At 42.0% G+C, this 13369-nt stretch overlaps 1 protein-coding gene across 1 annotated transcript; it reads left to right on the top strand.

Annotated features, from left to right (window-relative positions):
* Positions 1-5462: 5462 nt before the first annotated feature.
* mief1 (mitochondrial elongation factor 1) lies at positions 5463-12689 on the top strand. The gene is made up of 5 exons (XM_080723913.1): positions 5463-5597; positions 5838-6007; positions 6094-6274; positions 8453-8724; positions 9087-12689. Exons 2-5 carry the CDS (start codon positions 5861-5863, stop codon positions 9924-9926), a joined length of 1440 nt encoding a protein of 479 aa, XP_080580039.1. The 5' UTR covers positions 5463-5597; positions 5838-5860; the 3' UTR covers positions 9927-12689.
* Positions 12690-13369: the final 680 nt, after the last annotated feature.

Raw genomic sequence — 13369 nt, 5'->3', positions numbered from 1 at the left:
TTGGAATCCTTTCATTCATCCTCAAAGAGGTCTCTGTGAAGGAGGCTACGGTCCGAGGAGGATGCACACCCTTTCTAAGTAGTTTTGTATTAATTCACAATTCTTTACATAACTTAAGTGAATCAATAAATAAGTAAATAAATAATAAATAAATCCTCAGCTTACCTCAGCTCCACAAATGGTCCAAGACTGTCTGTAAGATGGAGGGACAGTCAATGTAAAGAAAGTTTGGTTGCACTGCAAAAATAAGGGTTTGGCTTTAATATGGACCAAGTGATTCCAATTAAGGAATTCAATTCCCTGTCTGTGCATAGACACTGATTACATCAGGGGCTACCTCTTCCCTTTCAGTCTCTTCTTTCTTTCGCTCTCTCTCTTCCTCTCTTTCTCTCTTGCTCTCTCTCTGTCTTCTGGAAGTGTTTTTGAGCGAATTGAATTTTGCAAGCCTGTATCAAAGACAGGACAATGACACAAGTCACCAAGCTTGTTTGCGTTTCTCTGCATCAGGGAAGACGGCCATCAGATGTTCTTCAAGGATTTTAACTGTTGACACATATTTATACAGTATGCCCTGTCTAACTCCTCCTTTAGGTTTAGGGTTGAGTCACATAGTGACTATAATCACTCAACAATTAGTCTCTGTGAATGCACTTGAAAATACATGTTTTGAATTGATCTTGAGCCCCAGGGGGTTCCACAGAATCCATTACCACAGAAGAAATAAGAATATCTATCACAGGGGCTCATGATGCACAGGGATCTTAATTTGTGTTGGATTAAATGTGCAACAATTATATAAGCCATTATGTTTGAATTATATTGATGGGCAGGATATAATTGTTGGGGCTATGGTCTCCATGCTATTGCTACTATATTAGCCTACTATTACTATAACAATCTTTTGATTCAATGTGAAAGTGTAGCTGAGATTTTGATGTGCTGATTCACATAGTCCATTAATTATACTGGACTAGTCCATACCCAGGGATGTGTGCACTCAGAGTATTTGCGAGTAGTCATACTGGTCTACCTTAAGGAAGTCAACCTTAAGGCCAGGTTAGCTCATTTCATTAACTTATTAACTCTGACATCATGTCTGTGGAAATATGTTGGGTTTTAACCACAAACCGAGGCCATAGATATCACCATTATTATTGTTATAGATATCAGCAAGGCAATTGGGAAGCTTTGCAAGAGAAGTACTGGTCAGGAAGTACTTCTCTCACTGACAAAACTGTACAATAGTTCTCTCTGTCTCTTTGAAATGAACAGACAAATTTGACTCGGGTTGTTCACACTCTCTTAACAACCATCATTACACAATTTGAATACTACATACCGGTAGATCTGAATGGACAACTCTGCTCTAAATAATATCTAGGCTCATTTTCCTACTTCTATTGATCCAAAATTACTGTCCATGGGGTCTATTAGGCAGAAATGCCCCTGTTTGCCCAGTTTCCCCAACAGAACCCAGCAGCTCTCATAGATAGAGTGAAGCCTATTAAGCCTATCGCTTATTTGTTGTGGTCGAAAGTGTTTTTTTCTTTTTCATGAATGTGTTAGTAGTTGTCATTACAAACACATCCATGCCTTGGTTGTCTCACACAAACCGTAACACTCTGCTAAACAGATGTTATGCTTTTATGTGTTTTGCCAGTTCCTGGAAAATATGTGCTGTGATTGGTCAGTACAGTCACTTTGATTGGCGGTTCTGCTGAATGCTCACCCCAAAACATGATTTATGAGATTGTGGTGGCTTGTGTGGGACAACCAAGGTATGGATGTGTTTGTAATGACAACTAGTAACACATTCATGAAAAATAAAATATATTTTAACCCAACAAATAGTGTAAAAGCGATAGGCTTATAGGCTCCAGCTCCACTCTATGCTATGAGAGCTGCTGGGTTCTGCTGGGTAAATTGGACAACAGGAGCATTTCTGCCTAATAGACCCCGTGGACTGTAATTTTGGATCAATATACAGTAAGTAGGAAATGAGCCTAGATGTTATTTAGGGCGGAGTTGTCCTTTAAGTCGTGTGTGTGTGTGTGTGTGTGTGTGTGTGTGTGTGTGTGTGTGTGTGTGTGTGTGTGTGTGGCTGTGAGCCAAGTTTGCTCACAGCTGTCCAGTGGCTACTACCAAGCCTGTGGGTACGCCGTTACCGTGACAACAGATCCCATAGGCCGAACTCAGAAACTCTGGCGTTTACACAAAAACACTAATAAACAGCTTAAAATTGCATGGGGGAATTTAAAAAAAACAAGCCTTCTCACGGTCTTCATAATATGCTAACGGTCAATGCCTGTGTGCCACTTGAGATCAATTGCTCAACCCACTGAGGAGAATCATACGGAACAAGTAAAAACAAAATTACCTACGTATACTTGGGTTGAATCCTTGAGGCAACTCTTTCCAGTCATGAAATTACTGCAAAGGTAATGACTATGGAGCCCACATATGGTACCGCAGCACCTCTAAGGCATTAAAAACAAGGCCCAAAATAAACTGGTTAGGATACTGCTTAACCTTCCATCTCGAGCTCACCTTACCCCTGATCATTTTTAAAGTTTGAGATGAGTCATGATAGCTGACAGACTACAGCATCTTGCAATGGGCCTGGTGTACAAAATACACTACACCACTAAGATACCCATGTAGTATGTACCTGACAAAATACTTCCAAAACGCCAGAGGCAGCTCCACAAATCACGTCCAACCCAGATTTGGCTCAAACCACGGGTTAAATTAATTCTCCTGCTATGCCGCAAAAATGTGGAATGCCCTACCGACGGCCTTAAAGGAGTGTAAATACATACCCACCAAAGTCACTTACAGGTGGCTGAACTCGAAACTGGTAAAAGAGACAAGCCTGACCTTTTTACTGTAAATACCATTTATTTTTGTATTTTGTTTTCCGACTCTTTTTTTGTGTCTTTTTTGCATGGTAGGCCTACTGTGTTTTATTTGTCTGTCATTTAATGTTGAGGACCTCAATTTAAACAACCATTGAGCTTTCTTGTGGTCTTTATCCTTTTAGTTGACCTTGTATCAGTGAACTGTACTGTCGGAACTTTCCTGTACCTTTTCCTATGCAAACTTCTAATAAAGTATTAAATCAAAACAGAGTGACTGGCTGATGGACAGAGGTGTGACTGACTGTTGGACAGACAGACAGACAGACAGACAGACAGACAGACAGACAGACAGACAGACAGACAGACAGATATACAGAGGTTTTTCCGTATTTATATGTAGGATCACTTGCTCCAGACAGAGAGAACAATGGAGAGAGGTAGACTATGAATGTGTGAGAGAAAGGAGGAAGACAGGTCATCAAATCAAATGCTAATTGTTCATGACTTGACCTTGTGGAGATTGATTGATTTTTGATTGAAGGCTTTATTAGAAGTTTGCATAGGAAAATGTACAGATTCATGACGGTACAGTTCACTGGTACAAGGTCTACTAAAAGGAGATCCATGAAAAGACTAAGCTTATTTCAACAGGAAACCATTTAAGTATCTCATATTGAAATAAGCTTAGTCTTTTCATGGATCTCCTTGACCTTTAAGCCCGTATCAGAGTCAGTGCCGTGTAGTCTTTTTGAGCGTTAACGTTGTAGTTTTATGACTCAAAAAGACTACACGGCACTACACCCCCACCGCGGACCCGACTCTGATACGGGCTTTAGTTGTTTGGTTTTCATTTGGCAATGTACAAAAGTTTTCAGAGAGTGGGAGAGAAGGAGAGAATGTATCACTCTGGCTATGAGGAATACCCATAGAGTTATAAGGGGAATACCAGGCCATAATTCCTGTTAACCAGTTTCACATGATGAGCATCATGCATACTGCCACTAGCCTGAATTCTTCAGCTTATTTCAATGTGTTGTAAAATAACTTGGTGGGCAGTTACGCTTGAAAATAATCAGTTGTGAATATTTTTGAATAATACGTTTTGTTGTGGTGGTTGTCAATTGGATAACCAATTAACCATTTAATAAAAATCTAATTGACGAGACAGTTACCATAGTTACACAGTTTTGTAAACCGGATGCCCTTCCCAAAATGTACAACCGTTTGTTTCCGGGTTATCGACAAGATGTGTCTAATCTGACCCCGGCGTGAGTGTTGCTGTTCCTCTGTCTTAAGGACAAACCTGTACTAGAGTTAAAAAACGTAAGTTTGAACGGCATTTCTGTTGATGGAAACTTGTTTTAACGTCCGTCACGTTTCCCATGTTTTATTGACTGTTGGAGAGAGTGGTAGATGAAGCTGAATGAGTAACGTTCAGCTCCTTAAGCTAGCCAGAATGCTTGGCTAACAAGCTAGTTAACAGCTTTTTGACTTTCCACTCAGACAGCCATTTTCTAAATGACAATATTCACAGCTATTTATATGTCAGGAGGGTGCTGTTGTTCCTCAAGGGTGATATTAATCCTTTTCATAACGTGGTGAGCTAATGGACACAAATTCAACTGAAGCTAATAACTAATTAGCTCGATTGCCTGCGTTAGCTTCAGACGATCTGAAACATTTCCTGCCAGTGGTGATGTAATGTTGTTATGACCTAATCCCTGATATTGTAGTGGTGTAAAACTAAGATATATGAATGTAACATGTCAACAAAGGCTTTCTATGGAATAAGTGATGAGCTCTTGGGGGCTAAACCTTCCATGTGATGTGAACAACTGACAAACAGCACCGGCTGAATCATAGAAATGTATGATGGTTGTCCTTTAGATGATACATTATTGATGGTTGGCTTTTAGATCAGACGGTTCTGACTTTAAGTTAAGAGCTTTTCATATATACATAAAGGCGTGGATATAAAAGTGTATGTTCATCTTAAAATAGAAGGCTTTTGTTAGCATGTGTTCCTTCCTTGCATAGCTTCTGACTGCAAAACATGTACTTTGGGATATTGTCCTGTGTTTATCCGCCCATTCATCTATAGCAACTCAACCCCAAAATAGATTGATCATTCAATATAATATATGATGATGAACTTTTAGCAACCATGGAGATTGCCATGCCCAAGCAGGAACACTGACTGATCCCGTAGTAGACCAGTGATTCTTAAACGTTTTCATGTCAAGGACCCTCATATTGATACATACAGGTACTGTAATAGGACATAGACCCCCATTTTATTCCATTTTTGTTTCAGCGGCCCTTATCTGATAGTTGCTGATATATATTAATTTAGGAATCCAGAATTTATTATAGTGACAGAATGGCAGACTCGTAGAGAGTGAATCACCTGTCATCAGTCAATAATCAGAAGAGTCATTATGATATGGTAAATATGCCTCCAACCTTGCCACCATGCAGGTGCCAGGGTGCCCCCCACCTCCTCATGAGTGATCCCTGATGGGCGGTTGGTCACACAGTGCGGTGCTGGAGCTGTACAGAGCGTTGCTCCGTGCAGGGCGCCACCTTCAGTACACCGACCGCAACTATTACCGCCGTGCTGTGGCACGCGAGTTCCGCCGCTGCCAGGCCCTGACAGCGCCCCGAGAAAAGGAGGACGCGCTGAAGAGGGGCCAGTTTTTCCTCAACAGCCGACTGGGTGGGCTGATGTAGCAGCATTTGGTAGGTTTAAATAGATTGTGTATATAATCAAAACAGTCAGCGTGTGTAGTCACTTGTAGTAACATGATTGAATTAGTAAACAATGAATGTATTTATGCTAGACTATTGCTTTCCTTCAATTAGTGCTGAATTGAAGTGGCAAAGTGCTGTCACAACAGTGTGACTTGGGTAAAAAGGTCCCTTATAGAAAAAAGATCCTGTCCTTTCCTTACCTCTTGTTCTCTCTATCTGCCTGTTAAGCTTCTCAGTCTTAAAGACAAAGGATGGCAGGGGTGAATGGAGATCGTAAAGGGAAGAAAGACGACAATGGGATCGGCACAGCTATCGACTTCATGCTCTCCAATGCCAAGCTGGTGCTTGGGGTTGGAGGAGCAGCCATGCTTGGCATCGCAACACTAGCAGTTAAAAGAGTAAGTGGACAAAGACTTCTGTAGTTATTATAATGTGTGTGAGAACTTAAGAGTTAAATGAACACATGATGTTTCACTGTGTTTAGATGTATGACCGGGCCATTAGTGCTCCCACCAGCCCCACCAAGTTGGAGCCGACAGGTAGACGTAGCTGGGAGGAGCCGAGCTGGATGGGTTCATCACCACGGGTGTTGAGCAATGACATGAAATCTACAGTTAGCAGGTCGCTTCAGTCTCTGCCCACCTCCTCACACACCTTCGAACCAAGTAAGGACAACAGTTAACCACCTCATTACAAGTTTGAATAGTTTCAGATGACTTACCATAGGGAATACTCACACATCTGCGTTATATGCTTAAAGCTGGCTTTTAACCAAACAGATACGGCCACGATTTCAGTCGAAAAGCGTTGTTGCTGACAGGCTGCCGACAGGAGCTTGATCGGCAGGTTTTTGGCAGCGGGTCGGTATCGCTATCAACCGGTATTGACGGAAAACTGGAAGACTGAGCTTTCCCAGTTTTGTAGAGTCGCCCCGGCCGTCCGTAGAATTGAGGCGGTTGTAGAGTTGCCAGTTTGCTACTGCTGCAGAACCACGCAAGCCAAAACGAGCCAGAGACATTTGTACTAAATACCATATTCTCAATCTCAACTCTCAATTCCTATACCAATCGACTCCAAAGCAAAGCTAGTAGGCTAGTAATAGTGCTACTGTGCCGTGTTGTTTTTTTTTTATCCTCCGCACGGAGAGCAGCACAGAGCCTCCGGTTGCCAGATTCTGTGAGTGAAACAAGCGACCAGGTCTATAAGAAAACAAGCCCAAAAGAAGCGACCAGTTTCACCTCTTGAGCTCTATTACATTAGCTATTTTCTAAAAGAATGCTCGAAAGCAAGGTTACATAAGCAACTACACTTCAGAAACAAGCCCAAACAAAAGCAACATTATAGGAAAACAAGATCAAAGTCCCTTATAATGAGCAGACCTGGCAAACCAGCGTCTGGTTTGCCAACTAATGCCAGCAGACTACAAGTTAGACTGGCAGTTTGGAGCCGTTGGAAGAAAGCTGTTTGGTGTGGAGACACCTTTAGACGCGGCAGCTTCCTTGTTCAATTCCATTATATGAGAGAAAAGAGTTGGACAGTGTCTTGTTGCAGCATGTTGTAGGCACTGAAGAGTGAGTGTGAAAACCTGCAGCAGTTGTGTCACGCTGTTACTCTAAGCTATTTTTTAAAATCTTTAGGTAAGTCTAAATAGTCATTTGCTGGTACACTCTGCGGTCGCTACTCTACCTTAGGGAGTGTTACTTGTTTATTTGTCCATTATTAATTTAATTAAAAATCCTCAAACCTTCACAACGGTGTGTTTCTGGTCTTGATAAAAGAATGTACTGAAGGACGGCCTGAGTGACAACTTCATTATGTGCATGTTGTAGAATCTGAGACCAACACACTTAGTTAGCGACAGCCACAACACCAGAGGGAGTGCACACAACGATCTGATAATACAAACCTGTAAGACAAATATGGGTAAATTCTCCTTCTACAACACTGCCACCCAGGTGTGGAATTCCTTGACAACTTCCCTTAAAACATGTAGCTTGCTGGCTTCCTTCAAAACCGCCCTGAAAACTCACCTTTCAGGAGGCCAGAGGCGGAGGTAGTTATTACTTCTCCCATAGACAGGAGAGAAGTGAGCCCACCCCCTTGTTTCATCTCATTGTGCAATGGATATCTGCCTGTTTAACTTAATCCTAAATGATAACAAGCACACTTTTAGCTTTCCCATTGTTTGTATCATTGTATGTACATTATAGTTGAATTCTACATAACTTTTTGTCACATTTTGTTTTTTTATCTGTTGGCAGATAACTTGTTTCACGGATTATTGCTCTTCCTCTACAGTGGGTGTTGACTCTGTAGCATTTGTATTTACTGTAGTCATAGGCGATCCTTGTAACCACACATAATGGAGCTGTTAGTGCAATTAGTTGACACTAGAAGGGCTTTTGTCTTTGTTAGTGAATTGACTTAGAATTTTACCCATAGTCCTGTAAAATGTGCATTCGTAGGAACACTATGTTAGATTTGTCAGATTCTGACAGTCCTCTCCTTGCCACTCTGGTCCTTTCCTCTCTAGTCTTTGCCTTGTAAAAGGGGAAAGAAACCCTTTAGGCTGTTTTCAAGCTAAAGACTACAGCTGTGACTACTGTCTGTGTCTCTGCTTCCACACCCATGGTTCTGCACACCTAAATCTAACGCACTCATTATTAATTGTATTGGCTGCAGCAGCATTGTTTACTAGCCTGCCATGTTTTTAACCTGAATTGGGAACTGAACTGGAAAACATACAAAATCAGCCTAGGGTTTCATTTGCCTTCAAGAGGGTCGCTTACACAAGAGACATGAGCCTCAGTGTTTGTTTGTTCTTCTGCATACTCCTGTACCAGACTATATGAGGCGGGCGGCAGGCCGATCAGGTTTGGGAGGCAGCGGTGCAACTCAGACAGACATGCTGCGGGCCCGGATGCGTCTGTCACTGCAGGAGCACCTGTGGGGATTTTACCAGGAGAAAGTGAACATCCCCACCGAGGAGCAGGCCACAGCCAGGAGGGCCGCCATTGATATCTGCGCTGAGCTCAGGATCTTTCTCCATGCCAAACTGCCCGACATGCCCCTCAGAGAGATGTACTTGAGTGGCAGCCTTTATGATGACCTGCAGGTATGGAATGAATGGAAACGGAAGGGTCAATGTTGCTCTTGTAGCTTGGGCAGTTACATCAAACGGGTCTTTCATTACAGATTTCTTTATTTTAAAGATGTCATCGTTCTGATTAAACAATAAATGGTGGGAAAACAAAATGCCACACTCAATTGGTACATGCACAACAGGGCAGGTCTAGACAGGTTTTAATTGCCTGCAGGTTTATTTTTGCCTGAATGCCCCAGGCATCCGTTAATATAGGACCCTGCTGTAGTATATGAACTCAATTCAAATATACACCTCACTTTTATTTATTCAATCCCCTCACTCCCCTGTAAACCATTCACCTCTCTCTTCCGCTATAATGTTCTCTCTCCCAGGTGGTGACTGCAGACCATGCCCAGCTGATGGTACCTATGATCCTGGAGAAGAACCTGTGGTCGTCCATCCCTGGGGAGGACACCATCATGAACGTCCCAGGTTTCTGGCTTGTGCGCCGTGAGAACCTGGAGTACTTCCCCCGTGGTAGCAGCTACTGGGACCGCTGCATGGTCGGAGGCTACCTCTCCCCCAAGTCTGTCCTGGAGGTGTTTGATAAGCTTGTGGCCGGCTCCATCAACTGGCCAGCGATTGGGAGCGTCCTGGACTACATCATCCGGCCTGTGGTGCCCTCGGAAACCCTAACCCTGGAGGTCCAGTATGAGACGGACCGTAAGCTATATGTGGACTTTCTACCACTGCTTGTGATGGAGGACGGAACCTCGCTTATCGCCAAACCTCACCGGTTGGCCGCTGAGCGGCACGAGAACCTGTGGCGGCAGAGCTTCCGTGTGTCGGAGACGGCACGACTCAGGGCCTTGGACCAGGAGGATGGCGGCTGCCGCTGCACATGCCTGAAGCTGGCCAAGGCCGTTTGCAAGCTCAACCCTGCTCTCCAACGGCTCAATGCCAGCCAGCTCACTAACTCCATTTTGCTACTGAGTGAAAAAGAAGGGGACTGGACCCACGAGGCACTGGCCGACCGCTTCCTCCAGCTATTGCGTGCACTAGTAGGACACCTAGAGGCTGGGAGGCTGCCATGTGCCCTCAACCCCAAAGTCAACCTTTTCTGTGAGCTCACGGAACCGGAAGTGGATGAGCTGGGGTACACCCTCTACTGTGCACTCTCAGACCCAGAGGGGCTGCTAAGGACTGCTGCGCTGGACCAAGCCACACCCTAAGGACCCTCTCTAATGGCACTGTATGTGTGTGAGGTGAATCTCCAGAGTTAAAATGAGAGCGTTCAAGTCAACACACAGTTTTCTCCAGCGCATAATGGCCTCTACTGTTGTAGTGGGCGCGCCGGTCTCTGTGTCATAATGAGGTTCCTGTGACGGCAACATCTGCATGGAATCCTACTGGATTGACTGAACCTTTTTAATTTATTTTTATTTTATTCCCATCATGTGAGAGAGTGTAACGCATCCAGTAACTGGCACTTAGCGTGTGTTAGAACAACAGCTGTCTGTTAGTCTTGATGAGCATTCCATAAATGCTCAACACGATTATCTTAAGTATCCCTTCAACCTCAAATAAGATGAACCTAAATGCCCATAGCACCTCATGGTTCTTACAAAAGCCATTCAAATAATGGGAATCGCAGTGTATCTGCTTCTTAAAGCACTCTAGTGGAGTGGGATAGACTACCAGAATACCACATTGGTTGATGGAGGAACAGCAAAAGGAATGATATGGGGAAATGACATGCAATGCTAATCTATGCTTGAATAAAATTGGGCATTTCCTTTATTTATGGTGCTGGGCAATCCTCTGCTTATTGCATGCATTGTAGCTGGGCAGATGTGTAATGCAGTTCAACAGCATGGTGGTTATAGTGCAGACCCCACATGGTTTTCAGGTGGGGTCTTCTGGGTTTCGAGGTCCCAAATGTCAATGGATAAAATGTAATGAGTGTGTGTGTCTGTGTAAACTGTCCCCGAAAGCAAATAAATTAAATATGAATGACTTGACATTCTTGTGAAAAGAAATGCTATCTATAAGACAACTGCCATATTCTTCTTTCATCATCTGATTTGCATAGGAAAAGAAAAGCTTACTCTGCTCAGTAAGCATTTTGATGATGGCTTCTTATTATGGAACTTGTTCAATTTGAGTAACAAAATGTAAAAGGTTATATCACTGTGTTCAAGATGTGTGTGAGATGTGAGTGCTTCATCCTTCCAAGGTAGCCAGACAATTATTAGGTTTAATAATTTACATTAAATTCAGTCCAGACAGTTGATATGTCTGGAATGTACAGCTTGCGTGTTGTCGTCTGATAATCAATCAGGTGAATATGTTACACAGGAGATTATGTGTTGTGATATATTATTTCAGTGTAACCTCTGGTCCCACATCATGGACTAAATGAATATATCTATCCAAACCCTTCATAAAAGGTTGAAAATTATACATCTCTGCCAGGAAGTACAAACTATTTGGTTGGCTTAAGGAAACACTTTTTAACATTAAAACCAGAACAGATATGATTTCTACCTTGTGCAATCTGTACGAAAATGTTCCTCTTGAGACTTTTAGTTCCGTGTTGACCAGTATAGCCAGACTGATTCTTCCTGGAACAGCCATTACCTTACTGACATTGTTACATGACGTCACAATTGTAACGTTCAGTCTTGTCTAAATAAGCCATCATGGCATGATTTTGTGGGGGATCTATCTAGTGGTTGATGGTTTGTCCAAATAATTCCAAATAAAAGTCAAACCAAATCGATACTTTTAGTTGAGCTCAGCAATAATCTGTAGAGACGATATTGCTGTATGTCTGGGTTAGGAATGGGGTCACATTAACCCATCAAGTGGAGTGTTATTAGTGGGAGAAAAATAGGTTTGTTTGCTATTTATCAAGTTCCTTTTCACATATTTAACTCAGGTTTTTACTGTGTGGTTTCTGTTTTTTGTTCAGCTCACCTCACACACAGTCTTAAATCAGAAATTGACCATAATTCACACAGTGGCCGTTTTGCTCTTATGTTATACTGGATGGGATATATTTCCTTCCTCCTGTGAATGGTGTGCGAGCAAAATGGCAGTAGTGATCAGTGATCACTAGTGTTGTGATCTATGGCAATGATACATACCAGCCTGCTGATTGTAGCTGTCTGGATTTCCACATCTGGATCACTTCATGGATGATTCATCACTAGATCATGATCTGACCAAGATCAATCTGGTCTGTGATGCACGTTATCTATTCTAAGTAACAATACCCTGTGGTCTGTGAATATGAGTTCTGGATTATTCATCACAATGACTTGAAACATCTGGCCCAGTCTATTCATATTCTCACTGAGGCAAAACTGCAGAGCTCACTATTGCTCAGCAGTTATTCAACAGGAAATACTCTTCATGACCTTAGAATACAGAAATGAGCATAGCCTGAAGAAGTTCAGATTTTCTTGTATAACACAGAGGTCAGCATAGTTCTTACTCTAGATGTGCATGAAGCAATCCAAAAAATAAAATAAATACAATGGAAACATGTTAGTATTTTTGTATTTGTACATTTGTAACAACAAATATATATGTTTGCAATGAAACAATACTCCATGTAAAATACATGGTGTGCTTAAGTGCTTTGTTCTGGATGTACTGATAAGTATTCTCAATCAATCCACAATGGGTCTTAATACAACAAGATATTTGTTTCCACTTTTAGACTTCCTTTGCTTGCAGAACTGTCATAAGCCTGAGTTATACAAGCAGATCTGCGAGCTCAATGCATTGCAGGATTATGGCTTGTGAGCTTGTAGATCTGCTATTTTCTGTGTGCAACACAGCACACTGCAAAGTATAGATCAGGCTTCACACCAAATTAATTTCTGTGCTGTAAGAGTCACTGTGCCACCTGCTAATATGCCCTCAAGAAAAATAAACCCAAGTAGACCACTACCTCTATGTTGTGGTATTTAGCCTAGCCATGTGCTTACTTGCATGCCGTTTTTCAAAATTGTAAATCCTGCAGTGAGATTTTTTTTTTTTTAAGTTAATCTCTGGAATTGATGGTTCAACACAGCACTTTGTATATTCAAATAAATGTTACAGCTCATGTTCTCTGTGGTCTGCCAATTTCTCACCTACACACTCAGGAAGTCTAAAAGCCACCCTGCACATTTTACATGAACCAAATAGACTAAACTTCTTTCATGATAGTGGACAAGACAATTCTTCAGTTTTAGTAAGGAACAAGGTCGAGTCCACAGTGAATGGCTAAAATAAATACCAAAACAAAAGTCACATCTTTGCACGTGCAAGGCAAAGAATTAAGAAATCAAGAATCTGCACACTTTTATCACAGGGCAACATTTTTATTTGAAGTCGAAAATGAGACCCACCCCCAGCAGCCACCAAGCCTTCATTAGGATCGTAAGCATGGTCTTCTTACTTTATAACAAAAGGTTTATTAAATGTACCACGCTTCAGAGAGTAGTTACAGAAATTCACATTGACATGTTAAAAATAAATCTTAAGACAACTCAAGTGTACAAAGATGACATATTGAATGTGTCCAATAGATTTTGCCAATTACAACACACTGGAAGTGGGTTTCTGATAGTGTGAGAAACAAATACACTATCACAAAACAAGGAAATCCTTAAAACATACA

This window comes from Nannobrachium achirus, assembly GCF_963921795.1.
Source record: "Nannobrachium achirus genome assembly, chromosome: 4".
In the NCBI taxonomy this organism is placed as follows: domain Eukaryota; kingdom Metazoa; phylum Chordata; class Actinopteri; order Myctophiformes; family Myctophidae; genus Nannobrachium; species Nannobrachium achirus.
The sequence above is the reverse complement of the archived record's forward strand: the minus strand, read 5'-3'. Positions and strand labels throughout refer to the sequence as shown.

Bases quoted from the DNA above. Each gene is read 5' to 3' on its own strand.
- mief1 (XM_080723913.1), top strand. From the start codon at position 5,861: ATGGCAGGGGTGAATGGAGATCGTAAAGGGAAGAAAGACGACAATGGG. The intron at 6,008-6,093 runs GTAAGTGGACAA...CACTGTGTTTAG, and splicing joins CAACACTAGCAGTTAAAAGA to ATGTATGACCGGGCCATTAG. The intron at 8,725-9,086 runs GTATGGAATGAA...TCTCTCTCCCAG, and splicing joins GCCTTTATGATGACCTGCAG to GTGGTGACTGCAGACCATGC.